At 36.6% G+C, this 13,729-nt stretch overlaps 1 protein-coding gene across 1 annotated transcript; it reads right to left on the reverse strand.

Moving 5' to 3' along the window:
* Positions 1-5,832: 5,832 nt before the first annotated feature.
* On the reverse strand, positions 5,833-11,706 carry LOC116144836 (ADP-ribosylation factor GTPase-activating protein AGD3-like). The gene is made up of 14 exons (XM_031430261.1): positions 11,657-11,706; positions 10,908-10,973; positions 10,747-10,794; positions 10,540-10,635; positions 10,396-10,437; positions 9,874-10,089; positions 9,644-9,775; positions 9,333-9,557; positions 9,109-9,195; positions 8,691-9,029; positions 8,195-8,340; positions 7,995-8,088; positions 6,451-6,941; positions 5,833-6,231 (listed from the first exon to the last, which is right to left on the reverse strand). Exons 4-14 carry the CDS (start codon positions 10,567-10,569, stop codon positions 6,117-6,119), a joined length of 1,917 nt encoding a protein of 638 aa, XP_031286121.1. The 5' UTR covers positions 10,570-10,635; positions 10,747-10,794; positions 10,908-10,973; positions 11,657-11,706; the 3' UTR covers positions 5,833-6,116.
* Between the last annotated feature and the right edge of the window lie 2,023 nt (positions 11,707-13,729).

Here is a 13,729-nt window from a genome sequence, read left to right on the forward strand (position 1 = left end):
TGCTGATCTTGCTAGAGGGAAGAACTTGGTCAGGAACTTCTATGCTAGATCATTCCAAGTTGTGATAGTCCCCGATGGTAGAGCCATTAACCACCCCTTTGCTTTATCCCCCAATGAGAATGTGAATAACCTCAACTTAATGGCATCATCTGACACTCCGTTTGACTTGAAGGTGTCACAAATTTCCAAGAAGTTCGCAATATGCTGATTCGAATATTCCTTCAAATCACCATTAAACCTTACCGACTGCTGGATCATCTGAATGATTGCAGGCTTAATCTCAAAGTTGTTGGCTTGCACCGTAGGCCTAGTAATACTCGACCCACTGCCATTAACGGTGGGAACTGAAAATTCCCTTAATGTCCTGTTTTCTGGTTCTGCCATTTCAACAACTATTTCTTCTGTTCCAACCACTATGTCCTCTCTTTCTCTTCTCTCTCTGTTAAGTCATTTGGCGGTTCTCTCAATCTCAAGATCAACGGGAACCACTGGCTGACGTCTTGCTCTTCGCATAAACTGCACAAAATAAAACGAAAGAAAGTGAGATCACAAACCAACTGAAAATTTAAAACAAAATTTAAAACTTCAATCTAGCTAACTATAGAAAAACTCAATGTTAACTTAAAACTCAATCCCCGGCAACGGTGCCAAAAACTTGATGCGTGTTTCCTACAACATGTAATATGTAGCAAGTATACTAGTCGCACAAGTAATAGAGTGATGAGTGAGTATCGTTCCCACGAGGATTGTTGCTAAGTACTAAGTTTTCTACCGTTTTCAAGTTGAAGTGACTGAATTTTTTTGGATTTAAGGGAGCAATTTAAACTATAACTAAAACAAAATTTTACTAAAATAAAATTAAACTATGAAAGCAAGATTTAAAACGGGATAAAATCAATTCAAACAAACGGGTAGGGTTTTGACTTCATTCGGACTCTATGGGTTAAACCTAAAGAATTAAACTAAAATCATAGTCACATGCATTGATTGTAAATCGAACTCTCTAAGGTGTCCAACATACCTTCTTAGGCTATGTTTTCCTACTCTTCCCTATTAACCTTCCGCACCCAACAAATTGAAAGTTAATAAATCTAAGCTCATTAAGCACAAGAATCCTAGATTGATTTCATTGGTTCTTGAATCTATCTCTAGCATCCAATAATACAATAGTGATTACCCAAGAAGCTTAATATGAATTATCTCTCAATCTCATCATGTTCATCACATAAAAATAATAAATACAGAATAATCACAAATCAAAGCAAAATCATATGAAATTAATAATCATCAACTCTCTAACCCTTTAGAATCTGAACTACATCAAAACCCTAACCCAAAATAGGTTAGTTCATGGCTAAATCAATAAAACAATTAAAAGAAACGGAAAACTCCAAGTTCAACATCATGGAAACAAAAGAAAAGTAAAAGAATCTCCCCAATTGATGAATCCACTGGTTTCACCTCAAATCTTCACACTTTGTTTAATCCAAAATCACTCAAAAACTTGAATCTAAGAAAATGTAAAACTGTTGTCTATCTCTCCATGAAAGCCCTAAACAAAAAGACTAAGTATCTCTTTTATACCTCGCCCAAAATCTTACAACTTAGCCTAAAAACGAAACTGTGCATTTTACAAAAAGTGGAGTACGCAGACTTCGCCGCGGCGAAGAAGGAGCTGAATCTGGTGCGTCACTGGCCCATTTCACCTGCCGCGAAGAATTCTGAAATTCCAGAATTGCCCTCCGCTTGCTTCAGAGTCCAAAAACTCCAAATCTGCCTTTATTCTCTCAAAATTTCCATTTTAACCTGAAACACGAATTGTAAGGAATTAAGTAGCAATTCAGGCAAAAATAGACTAAGAAGTATCTAAAATCCGGCCTAAAAGATTAAATAAACTAGCATAATCCTCGGATTATCAGAGGTGTAGCCTTACTGTCGGAAAAGGGAAAAATTCCCTCATGGAAAATAACATCTCTACTAACAAAAAATTTGTTAAGTTGGGGATCATAAAGGCGATACCCTTTATGGAGCATAGGATACCCCATAAAAACACACTTTCTAGCATGGGGAGCAAACTTGTCACGGGGACCCATAATAGTGGAGTAACACAAACAACCAAAAACTCGTAAGTGAGTGTTATCAGGTTTCTTTCCAAACAGTAATTCAAACAAAGTTTTACCTCTAATAACCTGTGTAGGCATGCGATTAATGAGATAGGTGGCAGTGATCACACATTCGCCCCAAAAAAGAACTAGGATGTGGGCTTGGTGTTTGAGGGCTAGGGCTACTTCTAGAAGGTAACGGTTTTTCCGTTCAACAATCCCATTTTGTTGAGAGGTATAAGTGCATGAACTTTCTTAGAGGATTCCATGGGAAAGGAACAAGGAAGAACATTGTTTGTTGAAGAAATCTAAAGCATTGTCAGTTCTAACCCTTTGAACATATGTGTTGAATTGTGTTTGGACCATGGAAAGGGGGTTTAGGATGTGAGGAAAGGCTTGGGCTTTATTTTGCATGAGGAAGATCCAAGTCCCACAGGAAAAATCACCCACTTATGTAAGGAAAAAAGGGGATCCATTGTGATTGTAAACAGAATATGGGCCCCAGATATCAAGATGGATTAAAGCAAAAGGTCTTTGAGTGGAGGATGTGTTGATGGGAAAACGTATTCTTGGTTATTTGGCAATAGGACATATTGGACAATTTAACTAAGGGATAAAGACATTGTGACCCAATCTTTGATGAAAAACAATAGAATTATTACTAATATTCGCATTACAATAATTGTCTTTATTGCTAGGAAAAATTGAAAGGGCTCTCAATAGTATAGGCCATGATGGGCCTTACCCAAGCACATCTGTTTGCCAGTTGAAGGGTTTTGAAAGGTTCATAGATTAGGAAAGAACTATAATGTGCAGGTGTTATCAATGCAAAATTTTGACACAGATATAAGGTTAAAATTGAATGTAGGGACAAAAAGGACATTTCTAAGAATTATGCTATCAGTAAGTTTGACTGTTCCTGTATGAGTTGTGGAAGCAATGTTACCATTGGGCATCTTAACGGATAATTGTGAGTTGGTTTTTGTGTGTAGCTGAAAATATTTAGGATCGCAAAATATGTGATCACTAGCCCCTGAGTCAATAATCCATAAATCACGGGAAATTGAATTACTGAAACAAAAAGAGGTACCTGCATAACTAGCGGAAGCGTTGTTTGTTGGAAGCTGATTCAACATCTGGATGAGCTGAGTGATTTGTTTAGGTTTGATTAAGGGTGGGGGAGCTTCAGATCTCGATATGTTCACACTATTTGTTGTTGGATTATGTCGTTCTTTAGGACGACCATGTAATTTCCAGCATGTGCCCCTATTATGATTTATTTGTTTATAGTAACCATAATACCTTTTATTACCTGATCGGGATGATCCTGGGCCGTTGGATCCATTGTGAAAGTTTCCATATTGTGGACCATTGGATGAATTTTAAGTTTATTGACCAGGTTGACCGCTGACTTGGTTGACTGCTTGCTGGCCATTGGATTGCTTGGAATGATCCTAGCCATTCATCCCTTGATATAAAAGGTTGTCTTTCCCTTTCTCTTGCAAGAACCCTAGTTGCAGCCCTTCCCCATTTTTCTTTTCTCCTTTCTCGGTAGCAAAGGCCACAGACTTACCCAATCGTGGTGAGTCCATGGAGGCCAGACGTTGGCTTTTGTCTTAGACAACCAGTTGGTATAGATGGCGAAAGCGACATCGTTGTTGTTTTGTCCAACATATATGTGCGAAAGGGTAGAAAATTGTCGTTTAATCCATGGAGTTGGTGGAATTGCTGTAATGTTTCTGGTGGTCCCTGTAGAGGCTCGACGATGGTGTCGAATTCATTCCAAACTACTAAGAGCCGATTGTAATAGACCGTGACGGTCTGCTTTTGCTACTTGATCTTGGTGAGGCTTTGCCGAAGTGTGAACAGTGTGGCCAGATCCAACTGTCCATACATCTCCTTGATGAATCGCCAGAGTTCCTTAGCGATTTCGGTTGGTGGTAGGCCAGCAGCAACCTGTTAGGTCATGGAGTTGCTGATCCATGAACGGACCAGCATGTTGCATCTGGTCCAATGTTTCTGGAGATGAGGCTCAACCGACGGTGTTACAGAGCCATCGATGTAGCCGTCTTTATCTTTGGTGATGAGATCTCACCGAAAGTCGCAAGCCCACGTTGCATAGTTCTTGGCGACAATGAGAACTTGCTTTACCAGAACGAGCTCTAGGCCATCTAACGGTGAGGTGTAGAGAGGATAGCCAAGCTCGGGCCAACGGTGATGGGGTTGCACAAGCTGGAATTGGAAAAGGTATGGGTTTGGGCCGGTTTGACTCGAAAACTCAAATGGAAATGTGCTTGGGTTAGGCCCAGTTTGGGTGTTTGGGTATTTTGGTTGGCTTGAGTATTTGGGCCAATTGGGCCATCTTGATTGGTTTCCATATCTAGGCCTATTTGACTGGTATGCATGTTTGGCCGGTTTGGCTATTTGTTGAATCTGAGCCCATGTTTGGTGTGTTGGGCCAGATTGGGTTTGATGTATTTTTCTAGTTTTGGTTTGGATTCATTTGGGTTTTTTGTGAGAGGAACTAATCCTAGAATCTATTTTGCAAGGAAACCAATAACAGAAGACAAGAGTTGGATTAGTGAGATTGAGTGACAAGTATAGGATCTGGCTAGGAAACCTACTATGATACCATGTAAGAACCTGGAATTTGAGTGGCAAGAAGAGGCAGAAGACTATCGAAGTATGCCAAGGGAAAATATGGAAAGGCAAGAAAAGCAACTTAGTTGCTGAGATTGCCGAGAGAACAGAATGAGAACAAGACAATAGGAAGAAGAATTATGTATTGCTGAATGTGTATTCCATGTACAATGTATCACAATTTATGCAAGTGTAAATGTAACATGTAAGGAAAGCAAATAAAAAGAAATAAATACAAATAAGAGTATAAAAGGTAACAGTATAAATCTAGCTAATTAGTCCATAATCAAACCAAAACAAATACACCAAGTCCGCTAAATATGGCGTGCATTCATATTCCAAATGTCAACATTTAAGAAGAGAACTTAGAGAAGTCGAGAACTAGGTTAGGTTTAGTAAACTAATTCAATAGAAAAACAAAATTGATATCAATTTTAATTTTTGGCAGAAAACCGCTTCGATTCGAGCAATTGGTTTTTTGCACTGTTACATTGGTACCCAAACCAAAAATCCAGGTTTCTTCTTACAATAACTCGAAACCAAACCAAATTATCAGGTACTCAGTCTTTCCAATTCGGTTTCAGTTTGGATACCAGTTTTTTTAAACACCCCTATAGAGTATGAACCAAAATTCAAAGTTGTAACAACCGCCAGAACAACAATTTTCAAAATTAATTCTTTTTTACCTAATAATATTTTCAGTAAAACTATTTATAAAAAGTTAAGATCCCACCTTTAAATCTAATCTGATGATTATTGAGACGTCAAAACTTCATTAATCGTAAAATTTTATAAAGTGATATGTTATATGAGTAATCTTTGTACATTAGTTTGTACAGAAATCTTTGTAAGTTTTATTTATTCATCTAACATTATTGTATGTTATACTTCACATGACTAATGTGCTACTGACCTCAGTATACGTCGTATCACTCTAATTTTTCTTCATGTAATGCAGACTCAGCCCAAAAAAGAAAAAAAAAAAAAGTTTACAGGCACAAATACAATTTACTAAAATAGCCAATGTACAACAATACACAAACACAATGCCCTAACCTACACCCTCACATCTCCACCAATTAAAAAAAAGGAAGAATCAAACTGATTAAATAAAAACACATAAACAGTTAATACAGCACCTCTCAACTCATAAATGAGGCCAATTTTTAAATTGCAAATTACTTGAGTGATCAAATTTGCACTCATGCCCATGAGGGGGCAGCCATGCCAACCTACCACTCACATTTTCACTCCATTCTCTCTTAGAACAACCTTCCACACATCTCCTCTAACCCAAAACTAAATATCTCAAATTCTTCCATCAAATATGAACTATACAAAAACCAATTCCTTTAATTTTTTAGACAGCAAATTTTACTCATTCCAATCCGATAATATTGCAAGCACATCGCCGTCACTGAAGTTCGACTCTACAGCCAGTTCAAGTGGATTTTTACCTTCCCCATTTACAGCCCGTGGATCAGCACCTCTGCAAAATAAAAACTTTCATCATCATTCTAAGAGGTCCACGAATCAACATCGACAGAATATGACCTTAAATTAATGGGTAAATATCATCCAGACACCCTTACCTCAGTGATTATCACCAGGTAAATTTACTATTGAGATAATAAAATACTGAGATTATGACAATCCAAAACTGCTGAAACAAATAAAACAATTATTCAACAAAGATTCTGAAGTTTACCTCATAAGAAGCAGTTTAGCAAATTGGGGTCTGCCTCGGAGTATACAGCGGTGCAGTGGCATTTGACCTCTTGAATCAGTAGCATTGATATTTGCACCATACTGTAATAGGAGTTCTAGCATGCCAATGTCTGCAGTTTCACAAGCTAGATGGAGCAGGGTGCAACCATCTAGATCATCAATGGTTTGGCCTTCATTAGTACTGGCCAAGTTCGATGAGCCAGAGGAAGATCTGTCCGATGAATTCCCTGTTAAGCATCTGGAGCTGTGTTCAAGGCTTGTCTGCTCGTTCAGTAGCATTGCTTTGGCAAGTGTTAAGGAAGGATTGCTTGATGCTTGCTCATACACAGCATTCACATCTGCTTCACTATTAACTATGTTACGGTATACAGCTTTCTTATCATTAGCACGAACACCCTCCCAGATCTGTTGTGCCATAGCATGGGAATAGTGATTGTCTTTTGGTTTGCGAACGAAAAGCTTTTCTGCATACTGCAAACAAAAGAAGAATTTCAAAACTTCAACAATTAGCAGGTTGCATGTCTTAAAAGATCAATTACTAATAGAACCTAGGATATTCAACTACTACAAATGCAACTCTGAGACCTGTGAAATTAGGATGTTCAACTACTACAAATGCAATTCTGATGCCTGTTTATCAGTGATTAAAAAAAAAAAAAAAAAAAAAAAAAATTTATAGAATTTATGTTTAAAATATTGGGTTACCAGACTTCAGTTTCCTTTTATCACCCAGGAAACCACGCAACTTATTATATACTTTTCCTATGATGCATGGTATTAAGTATAATTTGAGCAGCCAAAGATGAACGTATTTTTGTCCATAAATAATTTAGGCTTCAATTAAATCCACTGAACCATCATTTAGCACCAAAGAGAGATTATTTTCTGCCTGAGCACACCATCTACGAGCAGGACCAGTATGACAAAACAATTATTTCTCAGAAGCAACAAATAGAGCATCATGATTATTTCCCAGAAGCAGAAATGGAATTTCAGTATAAAACCATTCTTCAATTTCTAAAGAGGTAATTAAACCTATTATGACAAAATGTTGCTTGTATTACAGAGGAACTATTTTTCAAGTACCAATGAGATGTCTAGCAAATCCTCAACGTCACACGAAAAACTAAGTGCAAATCAAAGTATTAATTATATTCTTGACTGAAGAGTGACACTAAAGCGAAAAGCAATATTGCGAAGCACAGACAATACATGTCAACCATAAAGCAAAAAGATTGTGTTGGTCAACAACAATGCAAAATGTGAGTAAAGAACATAAAAAACAACAGATGATGAATATTTTTTAGGTTATCTATAAAAATATGCGTGGAAACAATTAAATTATAAAGACCAAAGTAGATGTTAATCTGTTACACCATTCAGTCGACAAATAATTCAAAAAATGCATCAGCAGAAAAACATAAACAAGAGCAGATGATGCATTTTTTTAGGTTCTCTATATGCAAATAATGCATGGAAACAATTTAACTACAGAGACCAAAGTAGATGTTAAATCTGTTACACCTTTGCATGAATGAACTTCTCCTTCACTGATATAGAATCAGAGGGACTAGGTTTGCCCGAAAGAAGTAATTGCGGTTTATCAGACTTGTATGAGCTTCAGCAACAAGAAGGTACATGTTAGTAACCACCAGCAAAAATACCAACTTAAGATTGCAGTGGATGAAAATAATCTAATTTCAACCATTAAGAGGATTCATTACCTTGCGGGATTAAGATCAACATGGAATGCATTTCTTGATTGCAATAATTCCTCCCAGACTGAGTTTGCAAAGGCATTGCCCAGAGACTGAAATAAACTTATAACTGATGGCTCCCACACTTTCACATCAAGGGTAAGTGATCTGACCTGCAACATAGGCCAAATGCTAAGGCAACGCTTCATGGATGTGGAAGCAATATTAATATCTTTCAAGCACATTTAAGTACAGCCAATCAAAGGAATTAATAACTCACTTCCACAAAACAACAGCCTTAGTACTCTCTCTACAATCAAATTTACTTATAATAAAACTGATATTGATCAGCACCTTCAATCATTTATGCAATTTTATGGCTATTTAAACCATTGAACATTTATATATTCTTCAACAGAAAAAACAATAATGGTTAATACAGCAGGCTGTGTTTGAAAAGAAAAACACAAGCATTATCTCATCGGAAACATAGAAAAAGGTCAGGCAATAGAATAGATTTCACCTTTGATATGTGTACACCAAGATTTCGGTGAACACCAGAGCATTCAATACAAACAAGAACACCAAGATTCAAAGATGCCCAATCAGGTTCAGAGGCACCACAATCAGCACATTTATCATTTCCACAAACTCTTCGCAACACATCAATTGGCTTCTCACTCTTTACAGAAGCTCGCTGATGTAGTGAACCCCTTGAATGTCGTTCATGATGTGAAATTGCAAGGTTCCTCTCAGATGTATATTCTTCAACAGCAGCATGATCAAAGTCAGAACTTTCAAATGAACTACTCTCACTGCCAGACCGGTGATGGCCACTTCCCATGGGACTAGTAGGCAGACACTGACATATTAAACTACAATCATCAGATTGATTTTGAAAAACAATGGCCACCAATCAAGCTAAACTTCTTAATAATTACCCTCTCAGGAGTCTGAGAACTAAGTAATGAAGCAATAACCCCAGTAATCTTCTCAATCCAGTCCATCTGATCCAGTGCACTCTCTGCCTGCACTGACAAGCACAAATAAACATTATTGAGGACCTATTGCCAACCAATAAGTTAGTCCTACACCATCCCACCAGTTTTGGCAGAATTGTGTAGGAACTCAAACTCACATAAGTGAGCTGCATCTCAAGTTATACCTGCAAAGTGTAGTTCTTGGTTGGTGAAATGATCCTGAAACAGAACCTAAGATCTGATTGATCAGCATCAACTTTGATTGTTGAGGTAAGAAGATTCACTGTGTGATGAGCAACAGATTTTTCATCATGTACTCCTCCATGATAATGAGAAGAAAGCCATCGACTCAGCAATCCAGATCCAAGCTCAGAACTATTCCTCTGACCAGAAAGTTGACTGCCAGAACCCTAAAAAGGCAGAAGATAGAAAAAAAGCATGTGGTGAACTTCAAAATCTCTTAAGTCTTAACTAATTTTACAAATAAATTACTTACAGATGATTTGGTGCACTGCTTACGATAGTAATACAGCATTCCTCGGCTATCAAGAACAAAAAATCTTCTTTTCCAATCTCCCCTCAAGTTTGAGGACCGCTTTGAGAGATAACCTTGTCGGATAGTTTGAACCTGCAAGATTACGTACATTTTGAAAAGCAGAAAGACAATTAGGAAGACAAAGAAACATCTCAATAGTAGAGTAAAAAAGTAAAAAGCATCGTTAAAACCTTTCCCTTCGCAGCAGATTGCATAACTGCCTCTATCATTTTATGTGAACTTCTACCAATGGCTTGTATACCATCTCCATTAGGAGATCCATTAGAAACATTGGAAGACAACCTACTCTCTCGGTCAATCTGCCTTTTGAACTCTTGCATCCTTTCATTAAGAGCTGCCTGCTCATAATTGGACCTTTCTCTTGACTGCTGGGCATAAGTCAACACCTGCAAGCCAACGATAGGCCCGTTATTTCAAGAATTCCCATGACATGCAAATAATAGTAATATCAGAAATGTACAGATCCCCAACTCTTCAGCTTGACTAAGTAAGCCCTATCCCCACTATATGGATAGCTATTCTACTTTATCAGATATTCAAACAAACTCAATCGTTTATTCTTCCCTTTGCCTCTGCAAATAAACTCACACATCCAAGCAAGACCAAATTTATGACCTCATCCCCTAATAAATTTTACAACCTGGGTAATATCAAAATAAAATAAACACCCACTACGTCTACGGAATACAAACCTGATTTATATATGGCTCCATCTGATGCAATAACTCATAACCCTACATGAAATTTGAAAAAGATTCAGAAAAGCCATCCTAAAACAAAAGCATTCAAAGAGAATAGATAACCATCAAGGAGAATAGATAAATCACATGACATACCTGTTTGAAGTAACGAAGATGCGCATCCATTGTTCCACTGACTGCTTCCAGAAATTCAAACCTCTTCTTTGCTTCAACATTAGAAAGGGCAGTTACCTGGGTATGACAGTGACCATGATTATTAAAACCATAAAGTGACAATTACAGTAATAATAACAGAATCTGAAATTTAATGTTAATTATATTAACAGCAAGAAATCGACTTACTAGGCTAAATCGAGCTTGCTCAAATGTAGTCCTTGCATGATAAAGCTCCTAAAAAACTCCAACGGAAATTAGAATTATAAAGATGGCGGTCCCAATACTATGACAAGAATAGAACAGGAATGAGCAAAAACTTGTGTCTCAGCATTCATATTGCATAATACCTCCTCTAAAACAGCAGCTACATCAGTTTTTGTTCCTTTTCTCAGTGACAAAAACTTTTCACGAGCCTGCAGCATGAATAAAAATTAAGACTAAATAAATATAAGAGAACACAACTCCGAAACTAAGTTCACAATGATTCAAAACATTAACTTAAAGTTAATTCAAGCAACATTTATTACATAAACAATGTTAACTATCAAGTTCATCCAAACATAGGAGCAAGACATCCAAAACCCAGTCAAATCATTAACAAAATAAGCGTACAACTTCATTGCTACATCACTATTGCATGCAATTCTTAATTCATTCATCAGCACTAAGATTATAAGGAAAACTGCAGAGAATTTGAAAATCAATAAATAGAAATGAAAAACAACATTCAGGTTTCTCATAGTTGTCACTAGGTTTTGAGAGGAAGACTCAGCTTAGTTTCTCACCGAGCATGAAATTAACCTCCTAAACAAGCCAAACAATGACAACTAGATAGTCTATTTAGACTCTGATACATTACTTCCAACTCCAAATATAATGGAAAGACTATAAATAACTTATTCATGTAAGAATAAATGTCACTCAAACTCATACTTGACTTCAACAAATTCAAAACAGTGAAAGAAGAATACCAAGCAGAAACCTGTTTTGAGTAAATTATAAAAAACATACATAAAAATGTGAAGGTTTTTTTAAATGCATGCATAAGAGATCAACATCAGTAAGAAAAACAATTAAGATGTCATGGAGAATTCACCTGGTCATACAGAAGACTAGCCTTGTCAAAACGCTTCCTCGCTTCCTGTACTGAGCTAAGATCTTTTAGATTCACAAATCAAAGAACAGAAATACAGAAATTTGAATGCAGAGACACATGAACCATCCACTGTCATATTAACTTCAAAGAAAAAAACTGGCAAAAGAAAGACAAATCTGCAGCAATTAACGTTAAAATCATGCAAGCACGAACTCAACAATATCTCACACTGACAAGACAGATTAAAGTAGTTGAAAAATAAATGCCCTATGCTAGAAGTTAAAAATAGAAACCCTTCACGAAGTCAGCAAAATGCAATTACATGAAGCTTGTGTATGAAATTATCAATATAAGAGTTTATAAAAGCTAATGAGATTCTAGTTGGCTTCATATTAAACAATGTTCTCAGGGAATAGAAAATCTATTCAACCCAGCTGGTGGGAGATCAGAAACCCACTATTCACATGTGCACACACACACACACACACACACAACAAGACCGTTTAACTCTAAAAGTTGTAAGAACTCAAACTGTTTGTGCTCTTGTTCCTACATAATCTTACACCTGATTAAACATGCAGGATTTTAAAATATATATTAAAATTTTAAACGCAGTAAAAATCAGCAATCTACAGTACCTTGACCTCATGTAAATCAATATTGACAAATTGTAACAATCGGTCCATTAGCTGTGCCTCAACCTGAGAAAAATAAATCAAGTGGTCAAACAAAAAACCCATTTAGTTGATTGAAGAAAGACCCAATTGGCAACACATTAGGAAATGCATTAAAAGATTTAACCTGGATCGAAGAACTTCCTTGTACGTCCCAATTTCTCTCAGAGCAATGGTAAATTTCGTCAAACAGGACCTATATAACAAAACAAAAGTTCATCAACACCACCAAACATCCTACTCTCAAGGTTATCGAGAGCATGCGAATTTCAATCGACAGTATTTAAATCATTGAGCAACAAAAAAGGAAGCATTAATGACAATCCAATATCCAGAAGGAGAATATATATCTCAAGTCATAACTAATAAACAGCTTGCTAAAGAACTTGGACAAAGCACACCTCCAAACGCAACCCTAATAGTTCATTATGCCCTCCACCAAAAGATTCTAGGGCACTCGCAAAAGCAATGTCCCATCATATCCTTCGCCAAGACCCTCTGCAGAGAGAAAATAAATGCAAATGAATTTTGTCACAAACTCAAGGATCATAAACAGCAAAGATTGACTACAATATAGGAACAGAGAAATCAACCACACAGAAGAAAAGTGCAGAAAGAATAATATAATAATAATTACAAAATAAAGAAAGCACAGTGAATAACAAAAAGAAGAGAAGACAAGCAACTACTGGTAGAAGCATCGATAGGATGTATTGCAAAATTTGAAGTATCCTACTAAAAGAACAATATGAGAGCCCCACTACTCTCTTTCCTTTATCTTTGAAAAATCAAAGGAAGGTGTAGTGGGGGGAAACTTAGGCTCCAAGCAGTTGACATGCATGCTACCATGAAACCTCACTTGCTAAAGACACCACACCTAGTGTTTTCGTATGGTTAACAATTTTCTTCAAAGAATAATTACAAAGTAGATATTAATAATTCATGTTGTATCACAGAAAAGTAATGCACAGTGAACAACTGGATGATGCAATTTCGTATTTTTTTTTTCTTATGAAAAAATAGAAATGCATTCAAGAAGGTAACATACGTGTATTTTCGACACATCCTTTGTAAAATCTTAAACCTCCTCCCTTATGTTCAGCACTTTCCCAGCCTTGTATCTGTTTCAACGAAGAAATGGTTCATAACCAATTTTACTTCAGCACATATTCAAATAAAAAAATAAATCACATCTTTTATGAGTAAGGACAGAACCTAGTTCAACCTTCACAATTTCCTCAATATCAATATTAAAACAAACATAACTACCGTTCTACACAAAAAAGATCATTCCAGTATAAACAACATTCACATATGGAAATGCATAGTAATAAAGGATGGAAGGAAACACTTGAAAAAAATAACTAGCAGGAAAATTAATCGCATAAATACCCATGTA

Source organism: Pistacia vera, unplaced genomic scaffold (genome assembly GCF_008641045.1).
Source record: "Pistacia vera cultivar Batoury unplaced genomic scaffold, PisVer_v2 Contig459, whole genome shotgun sequence".
Taxonomy (NCBI): domain Eukaryota; kingdom Viridiplantae; phylum Streptophyta; class Magnoliopsida; order Sapindales; family Anacardiaceae; genus Pistacia; species Pistacia vera.

Bases quoted from the DNA above. Each gene is read 5' to 3' on its own strand.
- LOC116144836 (XM_031430261.1), bottom strand. From the start codon at position 10,569: ATGGATGCGCATCTTCGTTACTTCAAACAG. The intron at 10,090-10,395 runs GTTTGTATTCCG...GTTGGCTTGCAG, and splicing joins TGGAGCCATATATAAATCAG to GTGTTGACTTATGCCCAGCA. The intron at 6,942-7,994 runs GTGTAACAGATT...TTTTGTTTGCAG, and splicing joins AGAAGTTCATTCATGCAAAG to TATGCAGAAAAGCTTTTCGT.